This window comes from Ahaetulla prasina, chromosome 4 (assembly GCF_028640845.1).
Source record: "Ahaetulla prasina isolate Xishuangbanna chromosome 4, ASM2864084v1, whole genome shotgun sequence".
NCBI lineage: Eukaryota > Metazoa > Chordata > Lepidosauria > Squamata > Colubridae > Ahaetulla > Ahaetulla prasina.
In genome coordinates, this window is record NC_080542.1 from 94,741,668 (window position 1) to 94,766,445 (window position 24,778).

General features: G+C 42.4%; 1 protein-coding gene across 7 annotated transcripts in view; it reads left to right on the forward strand.

Moving 5' to 3' along the window:
• Positions 1–14,271: 14,271 nt before the first annotated feature.
• SLC4A7 (solute carrier family 4 member 7) overlaps positions 14,272–24,778 on the forward strand; it is a 117,134-nt gene continuing 106,627 nt past the window's right edge. For 3 of the 7 annotated variants that reach the window (XR_009154825.1, XM_058180142.1, XM_058180143.1), the window contains exon 1: positions 14,276–14,500. Coding sequence is in view for 4 of the 7 variants with exons in the window: in XM_058180142.1 (XP_058036125.1) it covers positions 14,453–14,500 (48 nt within the window). In the remaining 3 variants the exon portion in view is untranslated. Of the gene's footprint in view, positions 14,501–24,778 lie in introns of all 7 variants that reach the window. The other 4 variants (XR_009154826.1, XM_058180144.1, XR_009154827.1 and 1 more) reach the window with 3 other exon arrangements.

Genomic DNA, 24,778 nt, shown 5'->3' on the forward strand with positions numbered 1-24,778 from the left:
GCTTCCGCCGGCAGTACGGTCCGTGGAGGAAGAGGGTCTTGGGCGCTCAGGTACTCCGGCTTACGGGACAGGGCGTCCGCCCTCCGGTTGTGGCCACTGGGGATATAGGTGATGCGGAAGTTGAACCGGGCAAAGAACAGCGACCACCGGATCTGCCGCTGGTTCAACTTCCGAGCCGTGGTGAGATGTTCGAGGTTCCGATGGTCCGTTCGACCTCCACCTGATGCCGGGCTCCCTCCAGGTGGTGCCGCCACGCCGAACGCGCCTTGATAGCCAGCAACCTTTTCCCAGATGGTATAGTTGCGCCGGAAGGTTGAGCTTCCGCGAGTAGTACGCGCAGGGAAAAGAGTGCCGCCATCCGCCGGGCCTGTAGCAGCACCGCCCGAGGGCGACGTTGGAGGCGCCCGTCTCCACCACGAAGGCCGGTGCGGGTCGGGATGTCGCAGGATGGGCTCCGTGACGAAAGCCTTCCTGAGAGCCGTGAAGGCTTCCTCCCGCGGGGACCCCACCGAACGGGACCTTCTTCTGAAGGAGCTGGGTGAGCGGAGCCGTCAGCGTGGCGAAGCCCGGGATGAAGGTCCGATAGTAATTGGCGGCCCAGCAGCCGCTGGACATCCTTCACCCGACGCGGGCTTCCCAGCTGCTCAGGGCCTCCACCTTGCGCGGGTCCATGGCGATCCTCGGGTGAGAGGATGTGCCCGAGGAACTCAATGGACGACCGGAGGAAAACACTTCTCCAGCTTGGCGAGAGCTGGTGCTCGCAGGCGCTGCAGGACCAGGCGGAGGTGCTGGAGGTGACTTTCCTGGACCGAGTAGACCAGGATGTCGTTCAGGTAGATCACCACGAACCGATCCAACATGTCCCGGAACACATCGCTCATAAAATGTTGGAAGACGGCGGGGCGTTGGTCAGCCCGAATGGCATGACCGTCCTCGTAGTGTCCGTACCGGGTGCCGAACGCCGCCTTCCACTCGTCCCCTTCACGCATCCGCACCAGGTTGTAGGCCCCCCGGAGGTCGAGCTTGGTAAAGATGGAGGCCTCCCGCAGCCGGTCCATCAGCCCGGCATGAGCGGCAGGGGTAGCGATTCCGCACCGTGATGGCGTTCAGCCGGCGGTAGTCGCAACACAGGCGCAAATCCCCCGTCTTCTTTTTTACGAAGAGGACCGGGGCCGACAGAGGGGACTTGGAAGGCCGGATGAACCCTCGGGCCAGATTTTTGTCCAGAAAGTCCCTGAGGGCGGCCAACTCGGGCTCGGACATGGAATACAGGCGCCCCGTGGGCAGCGGGGCGCCGGGTTGCAGGTCCACGGGGCAGTCGTAGGGCCGGTGCGGGGGTAAGCGGTCCGCCTCCTTTTCGCTGAAGACGTCAGCGAAGTCCTGCAGCTCCGGGGGCACGGCGACGGCCGGGGTGAAGACGTCCTGGCCGGCGCAGGTGTGGCGGATGTGGTCGACACACTGCAGGCTGGGAAACGAGATGGCGTTCCGCGACCAGGCCACCTGAGGGTCGTGCGTCCGCAGCCAGGCCAGTCCGAGGATCACTGGGAAGTGGAGGTCCGCTGTCACGTAGAAGCGAATCGCCTCCTCGTGGTCCCCGATGGCGAGGCGCAAGGGCTGCGTGGCGAAGTTAATGGGTCCGGCCACCAGCTCTCTCCCGTCGATGGTCTCGACGCTCATCGGAGGGTCTACCGGAACCAAGGGGACACCAAAATGGTCCACGAAGGCCCGGTTCATAAAGTTCATGGTGGCCCCTGAATCCACCAGCGCGTGTGCCAGGATCCCTTCCGGCCGGTCACCCACCCACACCCGGGTGTCCAAAATCAGGTGCCGAGGGGGCCCAGGGTCCACGTCGGCCATGTCTGGCGGGGCTTGGTCCGTGCCCGCCTAGGGTTTCCTGGGCCGGGCCTGCCCCGTTTCCCGACTGGCCAGGCCGGGATTCGGGGATGGGCGTACGTGTTCTGCCGCGCTTCCTGGGGCATGCGGCGGAGAAATGGCCGGGCTCCCCACAGTACAAGCACAGCCCCTTGGCGCCCGCCCGCCTCCTGGGCCGTCAGGCGAGGCCTGGCCGCCCTAACTCCATGGGCTCTCGCGGCAGCCACAAGCGGGCTGGCCCGGGACGGGTCGGCACGGGTCGAGGAGGGCGACGGTCTTTGACGGTTGCGGGCGGCGACAGGACGGGCGTTGCTGGAGACGGGTGTCGAGGCGCAGGCAGAGGGGCACCAGGTCAACGAGGGTCCGCGGCGCCCACCCGAGCCAGCTCGCCCTGGAGCTCTTCCGAAGGCCCTCTTGAACGCGTCCGCCAGTGCCGTGTCGCCCAGTCCGAATCATGGCACAGCAACCGGAATTCGCGATGTACTCCCGGAGGGGCGGGCCCTTGTTGGATCTCTCCGAGGCGCCAGGCAGCCGCCTGGGCCCGCACAGGGTCTTCATACATCAGGCGAGTTGCCCCAGAACCCTGGTAGTCCGCCAGCAAGGGGCTGTCCCTGAGCACCAAGGGCGTGGCCCACCGCGCAGCCTGGCCAGACAACAGGTTCATCACGAAGGCCACCCTGGCCCGGTCATCTGGAAAGTCCCCGCCGCATTGCCATGTAGGTCTGGCACTGGGCCATGAAGGCCGGGAACATCTCCATCCGTCCTGAGAACTTCTCCGCACCGTACCGGGCTGTGGCGCTGAGGAGGAGGAGGAGGAGGAGGTTGGACTGCTGGGGCATTCCAGCAGCCAGTTGAGCAGTCAGCTGGGCGACTTGCTGTTGCAGTTGCTGGTTGTCTGTTTGTAGCTGCTGCACAATCAGCGCCAGCTGTTGCAGATCCATCTTGTAGATGTGTCAGGAGTCAGGCAAGATGTCGTGTCCCACTCCTCCGCTGACGGCTGGGTCCGGGAAATCCGAATCAGGCTTGCCTCTGCAGCTCTGCCCAAAGTCCTAGCAAAGTCCTCAGAGCAGGCAGGAGACCAGTAAGTGACTTCAGCAAGATAAGTTTGACTTTGCCTGACTCAGAGACTGCCAGAAAGTAGCTCCTTTATATAGGCCATGGGGTGTGGCTCCATGACTCAGCACTCATTAAGGCCTGCCCTCCTTCCTCTGTTGCCTCCGCCTCCAATCTTCTGATGCGAGGGTCACCCAATCAGCTGTTCTTGGGAGTAAACCTCCTCAGGCTCACCTGCTGTGGAGGAGGGGAGGGGTCTAGCTGCCCGCTTGCCTGGGCATGGAGTCAGGGCTGGGGCAGGAGATGCTCCTTCTGCAGTTTGTGGGGGCATGGAGCCAGGACTTGGGCCGGAAGGCATACATTCCTCAGTGTTGGGGAGCAGGTAAGAAGGCCCCGGCTGCTCTGAGGGCGGGCAAGACACAACACAGTTGCAGCCATGGCTGTCTGTTGGGGGCGAGTCATTGGCCCCGATGGAAAGGGTGCACAACTTGGGCGTGCTCCTGGATGGGCGGTTGTCTTTCGAAGACCATTTGACAGCCTTCTCCAGGAGAGCTTTCTATCAGGTTCACCTGATCCGCCAGTTGCGCCCCTTCCTGGACTGGGATGCCCTATGCACGGTCACTCATGCTCTCGTTACCTCTTGTCTGAACTATTGCAATGCTCTCTACATGGGGCTCCCCTTGAGGAGCACCCGGAGACTCCAGTTAGTCCAGAATGTGGCTGTGCGGGTTATTGAGGGAGCAGTTCGGAGCTCCCATGTAACACCTATCCTGCGCAGACTGCACTGGCTGCCTGTTGTCTTCTGGGTGCGCTTCAAGGTGTTAGTTACTACCTTTAAAGCGCTTCATGGCTTAGGACCGGGATACCTACGGGACCGTCTACTGCCAATGTCTATCTCCCAACGACCGGTGCGCTCTCACAGAGAGGGGCTCTCAGGTGCCGCCAGCTGCTAATGTCGGCTGGCGGCCCCAGGAGGGCCTTCTGTGGGGCTCACCCTATGGAACGAGCTTCCCCCTGGATTCCGACAAATACCTGACCTTAGGACCTTCCGCCGTGAACTTAAAACCTACTTATTTTGTCTTGCTGGACTCGCTTAAATTTTAAATTATCAAATTGATTTTATGGGTTTTAATTTTTTTGTAAATTTTAGAGGGTAATATTTTATCTATAAGTAGCCATATCAAATAGGTTTTTTAAGGGTTGTTTTTAGTTTTGTATTGTTGTTTTCTTTCTGTATTTTATTCTTGGCTGAGTCCTTCGGGAGAAGGGCGGTCTATAAATAAAAATATTCTATTCTATTCTAAAGCTGTATGTGGCATTTTGTGTATGTGTGTGTGTTAGTTGTGTTGTGTTGTGTGTGTGTAAAGTGTGAAAGTTGGTTTTTGAGCTTTTTGTGGCTGTGTGAGGTTCCTGCTTGTTGCAGGGGCCATTTTGGGTGAAGTACAGCTGCTTTTACATTGTGTGTGAGTCAGTTGTGTTGTGTTGTGTTGTGTGTGTGTGAAGTGTGAAAGTTTTTTTTTTATTTGCATTTATATCCCGCCCTTCTCTGAAGACTCAGGGCGGCTTACACTATGTTAAGCAATAGTATTCATCCATTTGTATATTATATACAAAGTCAACTTATTGCCCCCAACAATCTGGGTCCTCATTTTACCTATCTTATAAAGGATGGAAGGCTGAGTCAACCTTGGGCCTGGTGGGACTAGAACCTGCAGTAATTGCAAGCAGCTGTGTTAATAACAGACTGTCTTAGCAGTCTGAGCCACCAGAGGCCCTGTTGGTTTTTGGTACCTTTTATTTTGTGTACTTTATTATTTTTATTATTTATTGTTATTGGTTACGCCCACCCAGTCACCTGACCACCAAGCCACACCCACCAAATAAGCCACGCCCACAGAACCAGTGGGGAAAATTTTTTAGATTTCAACCCTGGTACAGGGGTAGGTTGCTGAACAGTTTTGCTTGTTATCAGTAGACTGATATTTATATTAGAAACTTGTTATTCCATACAAATCTAGTGGAATTTCCACTGGGATTTTACTTATGATTTATAAAGGGGTTAAATTTTTCTACATATCATAGAGATATATGTATACAAAAAAGCCCAAGCTCAAATGTTTACAATCTATACATGTTTTTTTTTAAAAGGAACATGAAGACAAAAAGAAAATTGATATATCAACTTTTGGTCTGATGTATCTGATTACAAAAGGCAAGTGTGCCTATCATAAATTAAATATATGTGTATATCATCCACAGGCAGAATATACTTCCTGTTCTGCAGCTTCAAGGCTGTCAGGGTTTTTGGAATGATTTAATTTACATTGATAAAGATCTCTTCCGTCCTCCTCCATGCACTCTAGTCCCAGAGATAATTTCATACTTAAGAAAACACAGATGACGTTTTAAAACTAGAAGGCATAATATGTTACAAGAATGCCAGGAAAAAGAGACGTTATATTGGACATACAAAAGAAACTGACTCATATCTTAATATTAGAAAGTTTTGAATAAACTAAGAGTGTGACCTGGATAATTTTCCAATATTGGATTTACAAAAGAAGTTTGTTAAAGCTTGAAGAATTTTGTGAAAAGGGACAAAAAAAAAAAATAATGAAAATAAATCAAGTTCTAGGACATTCCTTGAAGTGACTAAAGATCAAGATTGTTAGAAGAAAGAATACAAATTTGTCTATAAGATACAGATTAAAATAGATATTTCATTATCTTTTAAGAACTTTTAATGGACTTTACTAACATCAGGACTGAAATGATAAGGTTTTATGAATTTGTTTATAGATAAGAGATGGGATATGGGATGACAATATAATTTATTGTATTTAAGAGAAGATAAGTTACTTGTATCAATTTTCATATTTCTGATGCAGGGGAAATTATATCTTTACATATTTCTTTTCTTTTTCTTTATTTTATTCTTATTTTTCTTTTTGACACATTCTATTTTATATTTTAAGTTTGCATTATTGTTATAATTAAATTGCTATTTTGTAGTAATTAATAAAAATTACTACAAAAAATTAGAAATGCAAACTGCTGGTTTAATATAAATTTAGAATATTATGAAATAAAATTTGAGAGAAAAGGAATATAGCATGAGGCCTCATCGGTCATGTTAGTTTACCAACAGGTTTTTCATTTTGCTTTGTTTTGTCATTAGGAGTATTTTAAATCTCCTCCTTAGCAACTGGCCTCAAGCTAAGGAGTAGTCTTCTTAATTTACCAACATACTTTTGAGCAACTTTTCTTATGAGTTTCTTAGATCAGGTTTCTCTTGGCAGATTTATCCATAAATGGAACATTGAAATTATGCAATTGTATATTGTATAGTAGATTAAAAAGACCTGATTCATAAGTTAAATATGGTTTTAATTAACATTTTATTTAACACAATTACATGATACTCAACTCCATGGATTCTACATATAACATAAATGATCATGTGTAATATGCAGCTCCTTTATTTAGGAGAGAATTTAGTAGCAATTAAGCTTCTCTAAACAAATATATAACCCACAAGAAGAAGAATATTTTCATGATCCAGAAGTTGGAGGGTTTTTTTTTAAAGAAACACTTGGAATACCTATTTAGGAAATATCTAAAGTACAGTTTTATAATAGCTGAATACACACCATGCATAAAGAAGGGATTAAGGCATCATTTTAAGATTTTGCCTTAATATGTTTTGTTTATCCAGCTATTATTTTTATTATTAGATTTTTATCCCACTCTCTTTATATTTGATCAATCCAAGGCAGCAAACACAAACCAACCTCCTGCTTATTATATTCCTCCACAACAATAATACTGTGAGATGAGTTGACTAGAATGTGTGTGGCTGGCTCATAGTCACTCCAGCTGGCTTTCATATCTAAAGGAGACCAAGAACTCAGTCTCCTGGTTTCTAGACCCATACTTGAACTACCATACCAAACTGACATCTATTTACATAAAACAGCTAATATTTATTCAAGAATTTGAGGTTAAAAAAAATGGGCTATTGGAAAACCTCTCCAACTATTGTAAAACTTCAATTCCCAACATTTGTCAGTTTTGGCTTTGCTTGTTCAGTGCTGGAAACATATGTAAGATTGCATATTGTAAACTTTGTACTATCGGTACTGTAGGATTTCCCCCCTTAAATAGTTAATACCCAGGATTAAAACTGAAATCCCTGCAATGCTATAGCCCTTCTGTCTATAGTTGGCTATATAGAAATTTGAATTTTGGAAACTTTAAATCAAGTTTGGAATGACTATGATCAAAATTATCTCTAATAAAAATTATTTTAAAAACTTTACAAATGAAAAATATTTTAATTTATTTACTTGCTGGTGTCCAAAAATCATTCACTGCTTATATCCGATCATACATTTCATCACAGGGAAATTTCCTGGACTCAGCTTGAGCATATTTAAAAGCTCTAAACTGGAGTGATTCTCTACTGAGATAATTCATCATGAATATGATGAATATTCATGATAAAATATGATAACTCATATTTTACTGTTAAATTTGTATCATGTTCTTCGTCTCTTAAAGGACAACCAAGATACATGTCTATGTTCGATAACTGAAGAGTAATTATATGTGGCATCTAATCCAAAATATATTTAAGGAATTTTATAACCTTTTATCAACTGAAATAGATATAAAGCGGATTCTCCTTTGTTCCGTTATAAATACATAATGAGCCTTGGTGGCACAGTGGTTAGAGTGCAATACTGCAGGCTACTTCTGCTGTCGGCTGCCTGCAATTTGACAGTTCAAATCTCACAAGGCTCAAGGTTAACTCAGCCTTCCATCCTTTCGAGGTGAGTAAAATGAGAACCCAAATTGTTGGGGGCAATATGCTGACTCCGTAAACCGCTTAGAGAGGACTGTAAAGTACTGTAAAGTGGTATATAAGTCTAAGTGCTATTGCTATTGCTATTCAGGCCTTTCTCACACTTTCATTGAATCAATGAACTTACTGTTTTAATGTCTTCCATGTACATGAGACACATTGCAGAATGCAAACATTTCACAGAAAAAATAATTTATGAATATCTCACGATATAAAGTTCATTTTAAAAATTGATTTAAAAGACACTTGAAAAGATGCCATTTGGAACACAGGAAAGCTCTTCCTTAGCAAGAAAATCACTGACTCTTATGACTACAGTTGAGCCTGAACTTTCTGTGATTAAACAAGGCAGTTTAATCAGTTTATTCAGTGAGGTTTTCCCCATTTTACATCCTTTATTGTCACAGTTATTAAGTGAATCGCTGTAGTTGTTAAGTTAGTAACAAAGTTGGTAAGTGAATCTGACTTTCTATGGACTTTACTTGTCAAACGATCACAAAAGTGATTAGAATAGAATAAAATAACAGAGCTGGAAAGGACCTTGGGGGTCTTCTAGTCCAACCCCCTGCTTAGGCAGGAAACCCTATACCACTTCATACAAATTGTTATCTAATCTCTTCTTAAAAATTTCCAGTGTTGGAGCATTCACAACTTCTGCAGGCAGGTTGTTCCACTGATTAATTGTTCTGTCAGGAAATTTCTCCTTAGTTCCAAGTTGCTTCTCTCCTTGAATCTATCCATTGCTTCTTATCTTGCCCTCAGGTGCTTTGGAGAATAGCTTGACTCCCTCTTCTTTGTGGCAGACCCTGAGATATTGGAACACTGCTATCATGTTGGCTCCCCTAGTCCTACTTTTCATTAAACTAGACATACCCAGTTCCTGCAACCGTGCTTCATGTTTTAGCCTCCAGTCCCCTAATTATCTTTGTTGCTCTTCTCTGCACTCTTTCTAGAGTCTCAACATCTTTTTTACATCGTGGCGACCAAAACCGAATGCAATATTCCAAGTGTGGCCTTACCAAGGCATTATAAGGTGGTATTAACCAGGGGTGGATTTCACTTACCTTTGCTACTGGTTCACTCACACGCACGCCACTTCTGCGCATGCGCAGATCATATTTGGTGATGTCCGGGCAGTACCGCTGCTGCTACCAGGTTGCCCAAATCATGGCGAACCAGTAGCAACCCACCACTGGTATTAACACTTCACGTGATCTTGATTCTATCCCTCTGTTTATGCAGCCTGGAACTGTGTTGGCTTTTTTGGCAGCAGCTGCACACTGCTGGCTCACTAGGATTCCAAGATCCCTCTCATAGTTACTACTATTGAGTGAGGTATCACATACACACTGTACCTTTGCATTTTGTTTTTCTTGCCTATTTATTTATTTATTAGATTTTTACACCGCTCTTCTCCCGAAGGACTCAGGGCGGTGTACAGCCAATTTAAAAGCAATAGCAATATACAATTAAAACAAAGAATTAAAAAACATATTCTATAGTTGGCCAAAATTTAAAATAATTAAACTTAAAAACCCTTAAAATTCATATAAATTACAACCCCAGTTAAAAGTGATATTTAAAAATTTAAGCCAGTCCCGCTTGAATAAATAAATGCGTTTTCAGCTCGCGGTGGAAGGTCCGAAGGTCAGGCAATTGACGCAAGCCAGGGGGGAGTTCGTTCCAGAGGGTAGGAGCCCCCACAGAGAAGGATCTTCCCCTGGGGGCTGCCAGCCAACATTGCTTGGCGGACGGCACCCTGAGAAGTCCCTCTCTGTGCGAGCGTACGGGTCAATGGGAGGCATGAGGTAACAGCAGGCGGTCCTGTAAGTACCTGGGCCCTAAGCCATGGAGCACTTTAAAGATAGTAACCAGAACCTTAAAGCGCACCCGAAAGACCACAGGTAGCCAGTGCAGTCTGCGCAGGAGTGGTGTTACATGGGAGCCACGTGTGGCTCCCTCAATCACCCGCGCAGCTGCATTCTGAACTAACTGAAGCCTCCGAGTGCACTTCAAGGGGAGCCCCATGTAGAGAGCATTGCAATAATCTAAGCAAGAGGTGACAAGAGCGTGAGTGACCGTGCATAAGGCACGGTCAAGGAAGGGGCGCAACTGGCAAACCAAGCGCACCTGTAAAAAGCTCTCCTGGAGACGGCCATCAAATGATCTTCAAACGACAGCTGTCCATCCAGGAGAACACCCAAGTTGCGCACCCTTTCCATTGGGGCTAATGACTCACCCCCAACAGTCAGCTGTGGTTGCAGCTGGCTGTACCGGGGTGCCGGCATCCACAGCCACTCTGTCTTGGAGGGATTTAGCTTGAGCCTGTTTCTCCCCATCCAGACCCGTACGGCTTCCAAGCACCGGGACAGCACTTCGACAGCTTCGTTGGGGTGGAAAAGTACAGCTGAATGTCGTCAGCGTACAGCTGGTATCTCACCCCAAAGCCACTGATGACCTCCCCCAGCAGCTTTATATAGATGTTGAACAGGAGAGGCGAGAGGATCGACCCCTGTGGCACCCCACAAGTGAGGCGACTTGCGGTCGATCTCTGCCCCCCTGTCAACACCGTCTGCAACCGGTCAGAGAGATAGGAGGAGAACCACCGAAAAACGGTGCCTCCCAAACTCTCCAACCGGTGCAGCAAGATACCATGGTCGATGGTATCAAAAGCCGCTGAGAGATCTAATAGGACCAGGGCAGAAGAACAACCCCTATCCCTGGCCCTCCAGAGGTCATCCACCAACGCGACCAAAGCTGTCTCCGTACTATATCCGGACCGGAAGCCGGACTGGAATGGGTCTAGATAGACAGCTTCATCCAGGTACTGGGGTAGCTGCCATGCCACCACACTCTCTACAACCTTCGCAACAAAGTGAAGATTGGAGACTGGACGATAATTTCCCCAAATAGCTGGGTCCAGGGAAGGCTTCTTGAGGAGGAGTCTCACGACCGCCTCTTTCAAGGCAGTGGGGAAAACCCCTTCCAACAAGGAAGCATTAATAATTCCCTGGAGCATTAATAATTCGTGTCACCTCCTGTGTGGCCAGCACCAACCTAAATGTAAAACCTTACTTTTTTCACCATTGAATTTTATTTTGTTAGATAGCACCCAATGTTCAAGTCTGTCAAGATACTTCTGTATCTTAAGCCCATCTTTCTGGCTATTCCTGCCAGCTTGGTGTCATCTGTAAATTTGATGAGTTCCCCATCTATCCCCTTGTCCAAGTCATTGATGAAGATGTTGAAGAGTATTGGGCCTAAAACAGAGCCTTGGGGTACTCCACTGCATACTTCCCTCCATGTAGATGCAGTTCCATTGAGGACTACATGTTGAGTGCATTTGGTCAGCCAGTTACAAATCCATCTGGTGGTGATGCTGTCTAACCCAACTTTTTCTACTTTACCTAGTAGTAGGTTATGGTCTACTTTATCAAATGCCTTACTGAAGTCCAAGTAAATTATATCGACAGCATTCCTCTGGTCTACTAATTTTGTCATTTTGTCAAAGAATGCAATAAGATTAGTCTGGCATGATCTGTTTTTGACAAACCCATGTTGGCTTTTGGTTATTACTTTGTTTGCTTCTAGGTGTTCGGTGATTCGTTGCTTGATTATCTTTTCCAGAATCTTCCCCGGTATTGAGGTCAGGCTGATAGGTCTGTAGTTTCCTGGATCTGTTTTTTTTTCCTTTTTTGAAGATGGGAACTACATCAGCTCTTTTCCAGTCCTCTGGCAGCTCCCCTGTGCTCCAGGATCTTTGAAAGATATAGTTCAGTGGTTCTGAGATCACGTCTGCCAGTTCCTTCAGAACCTTGGGGTGTAATCCATCTGGTCCTGGTGATTTGAACTCGTCTAGGGTAGACAGGTGTTCACTTACCATTTTCTTCCCTATTTTAACTTGTGTTTCTAATCTGTTTTTTGTAGTGCTGTTTTTGATAGGTTGGATTGTTTTTTCCTTTTGTGTAAAGACAGATGCAAAAAATGAGTTAAGTAGATCTGCTTTCTCCCTGTTGCTTGTCGTCTTCTTGCCACTTTCTCCCAGCAATGGGCCAATTGTTTCCTTGACTTTTTCTTGTTTTTAACATGTTGGAAGAAGCTTTTTTGTTATTTTTTACTTTTGTCACAAGCTCATTGTGAGCCTTAGCTTTCCCCACTTCATCTTTATAGGCTTAGGCTATTTGCTGATATTCTGCCTTAGTTATTTTCCAGTCTTTCCACTTTTTATACTTATCCTTTTTGTCTTTCAATTTTACAATTTTTCAGTGATTACATGAGCCAAAGACATTGCAAACATCATAAATCTGTAGAATTTTTCAAGAGTCTGAATTTGGTCATGTGGATATGGGGATGATGCAACAGTTGTCTGAAAAACAGTCATAAATCACTTTTTTCAGTGCTGTCATAACTTTGAATGATCACTAAATGAATGGTTGCAAATTGAAGACTACCTGTATAACACTAGATTATGTCTTGGATCGGTAATTTTAAATAGGCCTGTAAATTCACCTCCAACAAGCCATCAAATTGCGGTTAATAAGCTGAAGATCATGTATTTCCAAGTAAAGTCAGCATCCGCAATATTATTGAATAATGCAAATATTTATTAGAAACAGTAATTTATTAACTGGCATAAAATAATCAACAAATCCTGTATTTGCTCACTATTTTGCATACAGTTTTATAATAAAATTCTAATTACTGCATTTTGCAACCACATTTTTTCACAATATTTATAAATAACACAATATTGTCTAATTTATTTTTTATGTAGATTAGTATCATGTACCACATCTAAGAAAGCCTTTTCAGAAGTTACACTTTAATTTCTGTCCCAGAAAAACGGTTCACATTGATACAAATTAATACTTGAAAAGGGAAAAGAATGAATATGGGATAGAGAATGTTATTGAAGAACATGTATTGTATACACAGTCATATTTTTTATTTTTATTTGTAAGATACAATAAAAGGGCTGAAGAATCTGGGTCTTGGGTCGCATCTGAAAATATTTTCAGAGAAAGAAATTGCTCTAACATATGAATTTGGTTCATTTATAGAGGAACAGGCTTTAAATTGCATACTGAAATATTGTTTATTTTTTTCTTTTGTTCAAAGGGGTTCAAGGGGTTTCTAGCCTGATGCCTTAATCACTACAGCAAATTGGCTCCCATTGTTTACTTAAAAGTATCCAAATATGTCTCACTAGACCATAAAGTTGCATGCTCCCACTGAGTCTGTTTATGAGGAGATGCAGCTAATCAAACAAAGGTAAGGTTTTATTTGCAAGGAAAGAAATCATGTTAAGCTTGTTTACATCTTATTTGTTAACCAAACTAATTTATGAGTGGAACTAATAGATATTCAAAGATATATTTGTTCCTGGCTAGTATATTATGTTCACAGAAGGCTTCATTTTAAAGAAAGGCTACAATTCCTTGCATGTTTCTTTGGATATAAATGCCAACCAGCAGTAGAATATACTAAATATCTTGCTAAATATCGGTCTAGTCACTAAAGTGTCATACATTAGCCAATTCCTCCAGTTCAAAGTTTTGAAATGTAAATTAGCATATTACTTAATGTTCAATTTTATAAGAGCTCTGTTTTAAGAGAACAGTCTGAGAAAAGCTTATTTACAATTATGTTCAGGGAACAATCTTTACTGCCCAAAAGCAATATCAGTAAATCTGACAAAACCCAACATTTATTACAGCCCCCTTCCCCCAAAAGCTGAGAATCCCCAAATACCTTTTTGTGACCATTTCCATCATTTTTGAACCATAGTTGATAGGGAAAAAAAGTTTACCACTGTTTTGAGCCAAGAAGCGAAATCTGTAGCATCTCTCTGCCCACCCTTCACTTGGTGACTTTGTAGCAGTCTCTCTGTCTGAACATTCTGTGCCCAATTCCACCCTAAAAGGAAGAGACCCTATCATTACTAATCTGAACTGGACTGAAGGCGCATCCAGATTGCAATAATCTGAGCTAATGATGCAAAAGTTTTGGCTATTTTCATTGAGTAAATTATGGTTACTTTAGTCGTGTTTTATTCAATTAAACAAATGGTCTGGCTCCCTAGGAAATTTGGAGCGACCAATCTACCCCCTAGTCTGAGCAAAATGGGGGGGTCCGACAGCTTTTAGGGCAGAATGCCGTGGAAGCTGTTCCGCAAATCGGGACCCATTTCCAAAAGAAAGCGATTGTACCCTGAAAGCTCTCGTTTAGCTTAGCTCCGAGACAAAAAAAGCAAAAATATCCCGGTCAGTGGGACTTCTATTTCTAAGCAGGAGAGAAAGCCACGGTCACCTGAAGCGGCTCCCCTTGAGCGCGGAGAAAGGTCGCGTTTTAATCCCCTTTACCCTCCGAAAGTCCCTTCTACCCTCCCGCCTCTTCGCTCAGCGCCTCTTCTCCGCGTAGAGGAGGAGCCGCATTCTCGCGGCGATTGGTTAGGCCTCCTGCCAATCGGGCGGCCGAGGGGCGTGGCTAGGCGCGAGCCGGCTAGGCTCTAGCAAGAGCAGAAGCGGCCGTCCAAGTCAAAGCCTCGTTGTTGCCGGAGCCGCGACGTTTCCTTCCCCCACCCACCCACCTCCACTCTCACCCTACGCAGTCAGGCAGCGAGCGCAGACCTCGACTCCCAGCGCTGTCCGTCTAGGGCACGCCATGGAGGAGGAGCGGGCCGGGGAGCAGATGAGGCCACTACTCACAACGGTAATAGAGCGAGGAGGCAGAGGCTGGGGGAAAAGTTGGGGAGACAGGAGGAGGGTCCCCCTTCCCAGCCTGCGGTCGCTGCTGTTCCTCTTTGTGGGGGCGGAGCCCGACGTCTTTCCTCTTGCCCGGCAGCCGTGGCTAAGGAAGCGCCGCCGCCGGCTACTTTAACGCCCGCCGTAATCCAAAACTCGGCTTCTTGCTGTCGGCTTCTCCCTCTGTCACAGGTGTCAGTCCGGGAGCCGTGCGGGGAGGGCTACGGGAGACTTCGCCGTCCTCCTTCCTCGCCTCTTCTTTCCTCGGTTCATCTCCAGGCAACAGTGCGTGTAGCCAGAGCCCCAAATAACAGTATTGCTGTCGCCTGGTGAATCCAGGGGATGGTTAGGATAATCTGGGCAGCCATCCGTTTAATTCTAGTGTTAATTCTTTCCTTTCCTCTGGGCGAAATATTTCTCGTCAGCATCTTGTCATGCCCCAGTTGCTCGTTTCCTGTTTCTGTGTATGCGCGGCAGAGAGAGGGATTTTTCTTTTTTACAGCCTCCTGTTCGTTGCTTTCGTTGCTTTTGTTTAGGCCGAGCTCTAGATATGGTGAGGGCAGGCCAGAGAGAGAGAGAGCTTGGTCTCTTTGTTCCCCACCCGGCGCTCGCTCGCTCTTTCTCGTCCTCAGCCTCTTCCATCCACATGCTCATTTCAGAATTTCAGACCGCGGTGCATATGGAAGAGTGTCAAGTAAGGTAAAGGAGGACAAGGAGAAAACTGTAAGATCAACCTGGTATAATATGTTCTGGGCTGGAGTAAAAACTGTATAGATGAATCTCTTGTGCAGTTGCAATGACTGCTTGTGAGGCTCTGCTATCCTGTTCTTTACCATTTCACTGTCTCTGGGAGTGCAGACACATGGCTTGCCAGGACCAGTTCTTTTGTCCTCAGAGCTTGCTGTCATATGGAGCTCAAGGAAATGATGTGCTGTTTCTAGGGCCTTTTCATTGCCACTGTTTATGGAGGTGGTCATCAAGGGATAATATAACAGTGATTCACTTTACTTCCGTTTGAGACTGGAGTTGAAATGAAGCAGTCACATGCCTGTTCAGTAAAACTACTGGGTTTTTTCCCACTTTGATTTTTGGGAAGTGTATATATATATATATTTGGTGGTGGGGAGCTCAGTTTAGGTGAAAGTTTTATATTTGTTTTTTGTTTCTGTTTTGTTTTTGAGTTTCTGCCATTTGATGCTAACCATGAGTTCATTGCCAAGGTTTCTTGAGGCTATGGTTTGGCAATTAATCTAATTTAACTGAGTAGTAAAAATGGGCACTAGGTAATGGAAAGCTTTCCTGATAGAATGATAAGCAAACAAATACTCTGCTGTAGAAGCTTTTTTTTAAAAAAAACTGTTACTTTTCCTACTTTGTAACTATATTAATAAAGAAGCTTAACAGTAGCTTTGACCAAAATACACATTATTCATAATGTAAGATAGTGGGTAAACATTTTGAATAACATCTCTGTAGCCCAGTAAAGCAGTTTTAAATAATATCAAATCAGATCTTTCAGATCTCTCTGACATTTGCTCTGGTGCATTTGCATAGAATTCCTATATAAATGCATGAAATGTTTATAATTCAGACTGTTTTGAACTCGGAGCATACTATTTTGATCTGGCAACTATTGTTTCAGGTGTAAAATGTTTTGCATTTAAAACAGGCTTCATGGTTCATTTTGAATTTGCTTTGTTCAAAATACACATTTTGAATTCAAAACAATTGACATTTAAAATGTATATCCTGGTTTACTAATGGTTCCCAGGCAGGGCTCATTTAAACTTCTCTTCATAGCTATAAAGAGTCTTCAGAAGTAGAGATGGCTTCCATATATGGCTGAAAGTTTTAAATGAATAACTTCAAAGTTGACTGAAAGGCCTATTAGCAAGACTTTATTGTGAAACAAGCCTTATATTCTTGTGATACTGACATAGTAAAACAGGGAAGGAACTTTTGGCCTGCCTTTGAGTCAGCTTCTCTTTCATCCCCCTCCCTAAAATGGTATAATGTGTGAAGGGAAGGATTTAACATAAAGTTTTACGGAAATTATGTGCGATTCTTCTTTACCATAGTTATAGAAGAAATCCATTAGTACTCACTTTGTAGCGTTTAAGTATTATGTCTTTGGATTGCTTTTATGTATATATAATACTTAAAGGGCCTCTTTGATGCCTCTAAATATTACAAGGCTAAGTGTCTGAGGAGATTGATTGTTTTTGATGTTGTATATTGAGAAGAGGAAAATAGAAGTTTGATCATATTATTTGTTCTCTTACGGTTTTGGCTATATGGAATCTGTTTATCTTTTTCCCACTACTTCAGCTATTGTCTCATTGGGCTAAGTATATTTTTTCATTGACACATTGTACTTAATTTTTTTGATAAAAAAAATAGTTGAAGAATAATAGTGCAGCTTTTGAATTCTTAAAGATCTATGAGGTTGGTAGTGCCCCGGCCCATTTTCTTGTCTATAGCAAAGAGAACACTAATTTATGCAAATTAAAATGTTTACGTAATGAAATAGAAATATGTCTCTGTCTTGTGCATTTGTTTATTTATTCAATTCTATAACTGCTGACAGCTTTTTAACTGTCCAGTTATCTGTAGTTCATTTAAAAACAGAAAATTCATTTGTTACTTCTTTTCTGCTTCCTAATCAGTTCTTTCTGATCATTCACATACGACCACACTTATCCTAGTTCTCTCCCCCATATACACATCTGCCCCTTTTGTGGAGCCTGGATGTACAGTTGATTCTTACCTCCCTTTAATTCAAGAAGGCTCTCAAAATCATGTTGTTTCAATAGATCTTTATATATGTGTTGATATATCTATTTTCAATATTATGTAATTACTGATTAGTGTGGTTTTTAATTTCTTCCTAATATTTTGTTCGTTGGTTTTCTTGCATATCTTCCAAAATCAATCTGACTGGGCTATTATATAATTGTTGTAAATAAACATTATGGTGCTTTCCTCCTAGCCTATAATACATTTGAAAGTTTGTTGATAGTATTCTTTTTAGAGGATTTTCACATTAAATATGCAAACCACCTGTTAAAGTTCTTGTTTTCTCACTGTCCCAGTGTATTTTTTGTTTCATATTTTAATTAAATTTTTACCTTTAATAATTCCTACTTGGCAGATAATTTAAATATAACTATAGGCTAAACCCTATATATCACTCTCTTGTCCAGTGTATGTATATGCAAACATTACTGTCTTGTTAATTATCCCAGCACCAAGGTGAGCATTTCAAAGGTGGAGAGTGATTGGAAGTCAAACAAAAGCTGAAATTGTGAAATTGATTGGTCTTGCCAGATGTCCCAGTATCACTGGAACAAACATTTTAAAGGGTGGGTGAGTGGGAAAATTATGGTCACTTATGGTCATGTGATCTTTTTAGCAACAGTCTCACTTAGCAACAGAGTTGCCAGTCCCAATTGTGATTGCTAAACAAGGACTACCTGTATTATGTTTATAAATAGTAAAAATAAATGTTTCTAGTTAATTGCTTACACAAGGCATGGCTTGCAAAGAGATTTGCCATTGGTCTTAGAAGAATAAGAATAAGAATAATTTAATTTCTATACCGCCCTTCTCCAGAAGGACTCAGGGTGGTTTCCAGCCAGGTAAAAACACAATAAAGCATACAATATGCAGTTAATATACAGTTAAAAAACCCATTAAAAAACCTATTCAATTTGGCCCATTAATTAAAATACACATTAAAACATTAAAAAACCATGAAAAACCCAATTAAACTTACTAATCATTTTATGCCAGCCCTGCATGGAAGAATAAATACGTCTTCAGCTCGCGGCGAAAGGTCCGGAGGTCAGGAAGCTGTCGAAGTCCTGGGGGAAGCTCATTTCAGAGGGTAGGTGCCACCACAGAGAAGGCTCGCTCCCTGGGGGTTGTCAGCCGACATTGTTTGGCTGACGGCACCCTGAGGAGGCCCTCCCTATGGGAGCGCACAGGTCGATGGGAGGCAAACGGTGGCAGCAGGTGGTCCCGTAAATAACCCGGTCCTGAGCCATGGAGCGGTTTAAAGGTGGTAACCAACACCTTGAATTGCACCCGGAAGACCACAGGCAGCCAGTGCAGCTTGCGCAGGAGGGGTGTTATATGGGAGCCACAGGTAGCTCCCTCTGTCATCCGCGCAGCCGCATTCTGGACCAGCTGGAGCCTCTGGGTGCTCTTTAAGGGGAGCCCCATGTAGAGAGCATTGCAGTAGTCCAGGCGAGAAGTGACGAGGGCATGAGTGACTGCGCATAAGGAATCCCGGTCTAGAAAGGGGTGCAACTGGAGGATCAGGCGTACCTGATAAAAAGCTCTCCTGGAGACGGTCGTCAGATGTTCTTCAGAGGACAACCATCCATCCAGGAGAACGCCTAAGTTGCGGACCCTCTCCATTGGGGCCAATGACTCGCCCCCAACAGTCAGCGATGGCTGCAGCTGACTGTACCGGGATGCCGGCATCCACAGCCACTCAGTCTTGGAGGGGTTGAATTTAAGCCTGTTCTTCCCCATCCAGACCCGGCAGGCCTCCAGACACCGAGACAACACTTCGACAGCTTTGTTGGGGTGGTTAGGGGTGGAAATGTACAGCTGAGTGTCATCAGTGTACAGCAGACCACATTTAAATTATGCTATGCCTTAACTGTGTTTTATGCAGCCTTACTGATTATTTATATACAATTACCTATAAATAGATAATACAACACTATGGAAACAGTTTGAAGTTGGAATGTGGGATTTATAAGGAGATAAATAGTATTATATGCAATAATTTTCCCTTAAAATTTGTGACTGCTGCTAGAATTGATGATTTCACGGAACAATTTCAAGGAAAAATAAATAGGGTCAGTTTTATATGGCTAATGTATTCTTTAATTATTTATATTGCCTAACTCATATTGCAGCCCACTCCCTTAGTACTACCAGTATTTTTTTTTCCAATATCCATATTTCAAGGCTGCATAACTAGAACACAAAAGCAAGAGCACATTAAAGTCAGTCTTTTCTAGTAACCAATGTTAAGGGATGTCTTGGAAATATTTTTGGAGAGCTTAACTGCCTAAATAAGTTATAAAGTATTCATTATTTAAATAATACTGCGTTACCATTCACTCTTAATTTCAAGGGCCTCTGGTGGCTCAGACTGGTAAGACAGGCTGTTATTAACAGCAGCTGCTTGCAATTACTGCAGGTTCAAGTCCCACCAGGCCCAAGGTTGACTCAGCCTTCCATCCTTTATAAGGTAGGTAAAATGAGGACCCAGATTGTTGGGGGCAATGTTGACTTTGTATATAATATACAAATGGATGAAGACTATTGCTTGACATAGTGTAAGCCGCCCTGAGTCTTCGGAGAAGGGCGGGATATAAATGCAAATAAAAAAATAATAATTGGTGAATTAATTAGAAGTTAGAATAAGAATTATTAATTAGAATATCTTTCCTCATTTGGGAAATACCATACTTTCCATCTTTTTACTGTGAGAAGTTGATAAAAATTGATTTGGCATATCTTTCTATATGTGCTATGTTCTACCAATATATTACCTATCTACATTTTGGAATTCACAATGCATACTCCAATTTATTTTCTTAATTCATTTCCCTCTAAAATCAGCTTTTCACAAACTTTTTAAAAAACAGATACTTGGAGCAAGAAAGTTGGAATAGTATCTTGTTACTTTTAAGATTTTGTTGTATGATATGGTACTTGCTACTTACATAAAATGAAAATCAAATACAGGCATTGTGAAGTTGAGTAGAAAGAATTCAGCTTTGATCTGCTGATTAAATTTATTTAGGAAATCCTTTAGAGGATAGATATGCTAGGGGGAAAAAAATTAAAAACCAAGTTGTTGCCAGCAAGAAATTGCTAGCTAAGGAAAAAATTACAAAAACAAGCAAAGTGTGTCTTGTGGAGTCCCAGATGCTGTCTACGTTTGGCTGTTTGCAGGCATTTAGTTAGTGGACTAACTAAAGTTAGGTAATATTATCAATTCACCCACACCAAAACTGGAATGGCAAAGTAACAGGGAGACAACCCCATAGTTATTAGCACTGATGATGTTACCGACTCGCTTATATGAAACATCTGCAAACAACCATTCAAACTCGTGAAGAACTCTCCAGTCCAACCCTGAACTACATATATTCTCTTCTCTTGAAACTGTGTCTTAACTGTAAACATTATTTGGAACTATTTATGTTTCTTGGAATACGCAACTGTGCTATATTTAACTAGGACTTCCTTAAAGGAGTATATCTTTTTTGAGACTACAGTGGTAGCCATACAGATTTTTGGAAAATACATATCTGAGATTAAAGAAGTGGTCACATATTAGTGATATATGGCTGCAACCTGTTGTTGCCTTTATACCATCTCAAATATGTATTTTCCTGAGGTACAGATAATCAGATAATCCTCGACGTATGACAGTTGAGCCCAAATTTACCACCTTTGTTGCCACAATTGTTAAGTGAATCACCACAATTAGTGACATGGTTGTTAAGTGAATCTGGCTTCCCCATTGGCTTGGCTTGTCAGAAGGTTTCAGAAGGTGATCACGTGATCCAAGGACACCTGAATTTTGATCACCTGATCATGGAGATGCCGCAATGGTCATAAGTATGAAAAATGGTCAAAAGTCATTTTTTTTCAGTGCTATTGTCAGTCTTTTGTGGCAGTCCAGGTAAGAAGTGTAAACCGTAATTAGTAATTGTATCTTTATTGTAAGATTACAGTAACAGCTTTGCAACTGTGAAAACACTTCACAGTGCTTCCTTTAATTTTGCTTACCCAAAAACTAGGACAGATCCCTTCTGAAGTGCTTCCCAAACCTTTTTCTTTTTTTTTCTGGACTGACAGTATCTTTTGTATGATTGTCTAGGCTGCAAATCTTCCTATCTCCCAAATCATTCCTACAAATCATTACTTGTGGTGGGCCCATTGGGCGTTGGCAACTGGCGTGTATTTATAATAGTTACACTGTCCCAGGGTCATGTGATCACTATTTGTAATCTTCCCAGCTGAATTCTGACCTGCAAGATGGAGGGGGGGACAGATTAGCTTAATGACTGCATGATTCACTTAATAACTGCAATGATTTACTTGTAATTTCAAATGGACTTTAGATGAATGGTTGTAAGTTGAAGACTAGTGTAATGTAAATTATAGTCTAGATAGTCTAATTATAATAATAACAAAAATTCATCTAAGAAATAAGTGTAGCTGAGCAGATGAAGCAAAAAGTTTACAAAATATAATGTACAATACAAGGAAAATAGAGAAAATTTGTGTTTTTGAAAGTTTGAAGAACTGAGGAGAGCAATTCTTAAGACTAACAGAATATTCTTCAAATATAATAAAGATTTGAATAGTCCTTTTCTAAAAGAAGGCTTCCGTATTACTTTTTATTATAATAGATTTTTGATCTGGGATCCCAATTAGATTCTATTAGGGACAACACTCTGATACCGCATAAAGCAAGCAAAAAAATTGCTCCCATTACTTGATACTTCAATCATTTATTCTATCTCCTTTTTTTAAATGGAAAACTGGAAAGCCAATCAGCTATGAAGTTTCAATTTACTATGCCTGAATATAAACTTCATAAGTATTATTTCTATCAGACATCATCAATGTGAATTTGTGTTTTATGTATTTTTTTTTAAAAAAAACATTAAACACAGTGTATTTTTTGCAATGTCACTAGAGGGCACTGTGCCCATGTCTTGATTAGAACGTACAATAATATGTACAATAGAAGACAAATAGCAAATTGACTGATACTACAATTATGACACATGTTTATAGACTATTATCTAGAATTTCTATTGAATTCAGTGGGACTGGCTTCTGAGTAGTCGCATGTAGCATTTTGACTATTTTAATATGCGGCAAATAATTGTAACATGATTAATTTTCTTTTTACACAAAGAATCAGGATATTTGAGTAAATTTTCTTGAAGAGATTGTGGAAAGTACTGTATATGAATCCCTTTTTAAATGTAAAAAATTAAGTTTTTTTAATTGTACTTGGCTAATAATTCAGAAGCAGCATTGCCTAATTATGACTTTAACTATTTGTAACTAATTTATGTTTTAACCAATATATCATGGCCTATCAATCTACTTTAGATAAGGATTCCTAATTGATTAATTCTATAATTGGATTGAGGATTGCTTTTTAAGTTTTAAAACTAGGCCTTCTAATTGATATTCTAGATTTTCTGATAATTTTGCTGTAGTACTTTTATTGTGATTAAAATTATCTAATCTCTATCTGAGGATAGCTACTTGCCTCACTAGGTTATAGAAAAAGCACATTCCAGATCCTTTCCCTGAAATGTTTCCATCCAATGAGAGCCAAGAAGCATGGTGGCCTTAACTTTTGGAATATTCTCTCACAGCAATCCAGCAGGTCCTTATTCTTTTAGACTTCTGGGGGGGCCATAAAGATTGGGCTCTGGTGTTAGGGTAGAGTGAAGGGAATCTGGATGATTGCTGAATCAACCCACGAGAATGACAGAGGGGCTAGGTTTTCAGATTTTGATGTTATAGTTTTTATGGTTTTGTGTTTTCATTGTTTTAAGTTGGTCAGAATTGTGCTTCAAGTTAGATGGTACTACTACTGGTGGGATTCAGCCCACCAGTAGTAGTTAACCGGCTAAATAGTCAAGGCTGCCTACCCGCCTGCCAGGCTGCCTGCCTAATGAATCCAGTAGCTGCACACACCTCAGATGTTCCTGCTCATTTGTAATTAACCAAAGGAAGGGAAAAGAAAAAGAAGAAATAACCACATAGCCATTTTCTCAGCAGAAAAATTCTAGCCCCTTTAAAACTTGAGGGGGGGGAGAATGTGAAAGAGTGGTGTTTTTTCCTTTGGTCTCCCTTCAGTTAATAGCTCCAGGCAGAAAGCCAAGAATCATTTAACAGGTGAATACTTATTGTGATAACAAAATCGCAGGAATGCAGTCAGCACAGAAACAGTAGAAACTTACAGATCATACAGATTAACAGAGTTGGAAGGGAACTTGTAGGTCATCTAGCCCAATCTCCACCCAAGCAGGAGACCCTATACCATTTCTGACAAATGACAGTCCAATCTCTCAATGGAAAGCCTCCAATGATGAAGCTTCCACAACTTCCAAAGGCAAGCTGTTCCGTCAGTTGATTGTTCTCAGTATCAGAAAATTTTTCCTTATTTCCAGGTTGAATCTTTGTTCTTGATAGGATTAAGCCAGGGAAGGAGTTTTAAAAATGTTAATACAGAGCAGGAATTTCTTGTCTTTTTAAATACCGTTCTAATTAGCAGAATTGATTTTATTAATTTGGAATAGGGTTGCAATGCTGTTTCTATGTTTATGTATTTTGATCCTGCATTTTCAGCATTTAAGAGTTAGCTTACAGTATTAGACTGTAAAGATTACAAATTATATTGTAATGGTAGCGCCCACAACTTCTGAAGGCAAGCTATTCCATTGGTTGATTGGTCTCACCCTTAGGAAATTTCTTTTTAGTCCTAGGTTGCTTCTCTCCTTGGTTAGTTTTCATCCATTGTTTCTTGTCATGCCTTTTTGATGCTTTGAGATTGACCCACCTCATTTTTGTAGGAGGCCCTCAAATTTCCTGAGAGAACAATTAATCAACTTCTCTTCAAAAGTTGTAAATATTTCAACACTGAAAGTTTTAAAGAAGAGATTGGATAACCATTTGTCTGAAGTGGTGTAGGATTTCCTGCCTAAGCAGGGTGTTGGACTAGAAGACTTCCAAGGTCCCTTCCAACTCTATTATGTATTTTATTCTATTCTAAATATCTAAGTATTGCTATTTTATTATGAGTTGGATAAAGAGAAATTTCCTAAGGGTGAGACCAATCAAGTTAGCCATGGCTCCCCCAGTCACATGACCACTCAGCTGGTCATTAGGGCAGAGAACTGGTTGTTAAATTATTTGTATCCCACCACTGCTACTACCACAACTACTACTTTCACCACCATTACTCCATAATTGACCAGATATTTGTACTAATTGCCTTCATCCAGACTCTTGATGTTATTTCCATGGGGCATCTAATTGCTTCAGAAATGTTTAGCGAGGTTTGATAGAGATGCCTGAGACTTGGAAAACTGAATATTTTTCTGTGCTATGTTATGCTCTGTATCAATGGTGGGTTGCCCCCAGTTTGGACCAGTTCTATAGAACCGGTAGTAAAACTGGT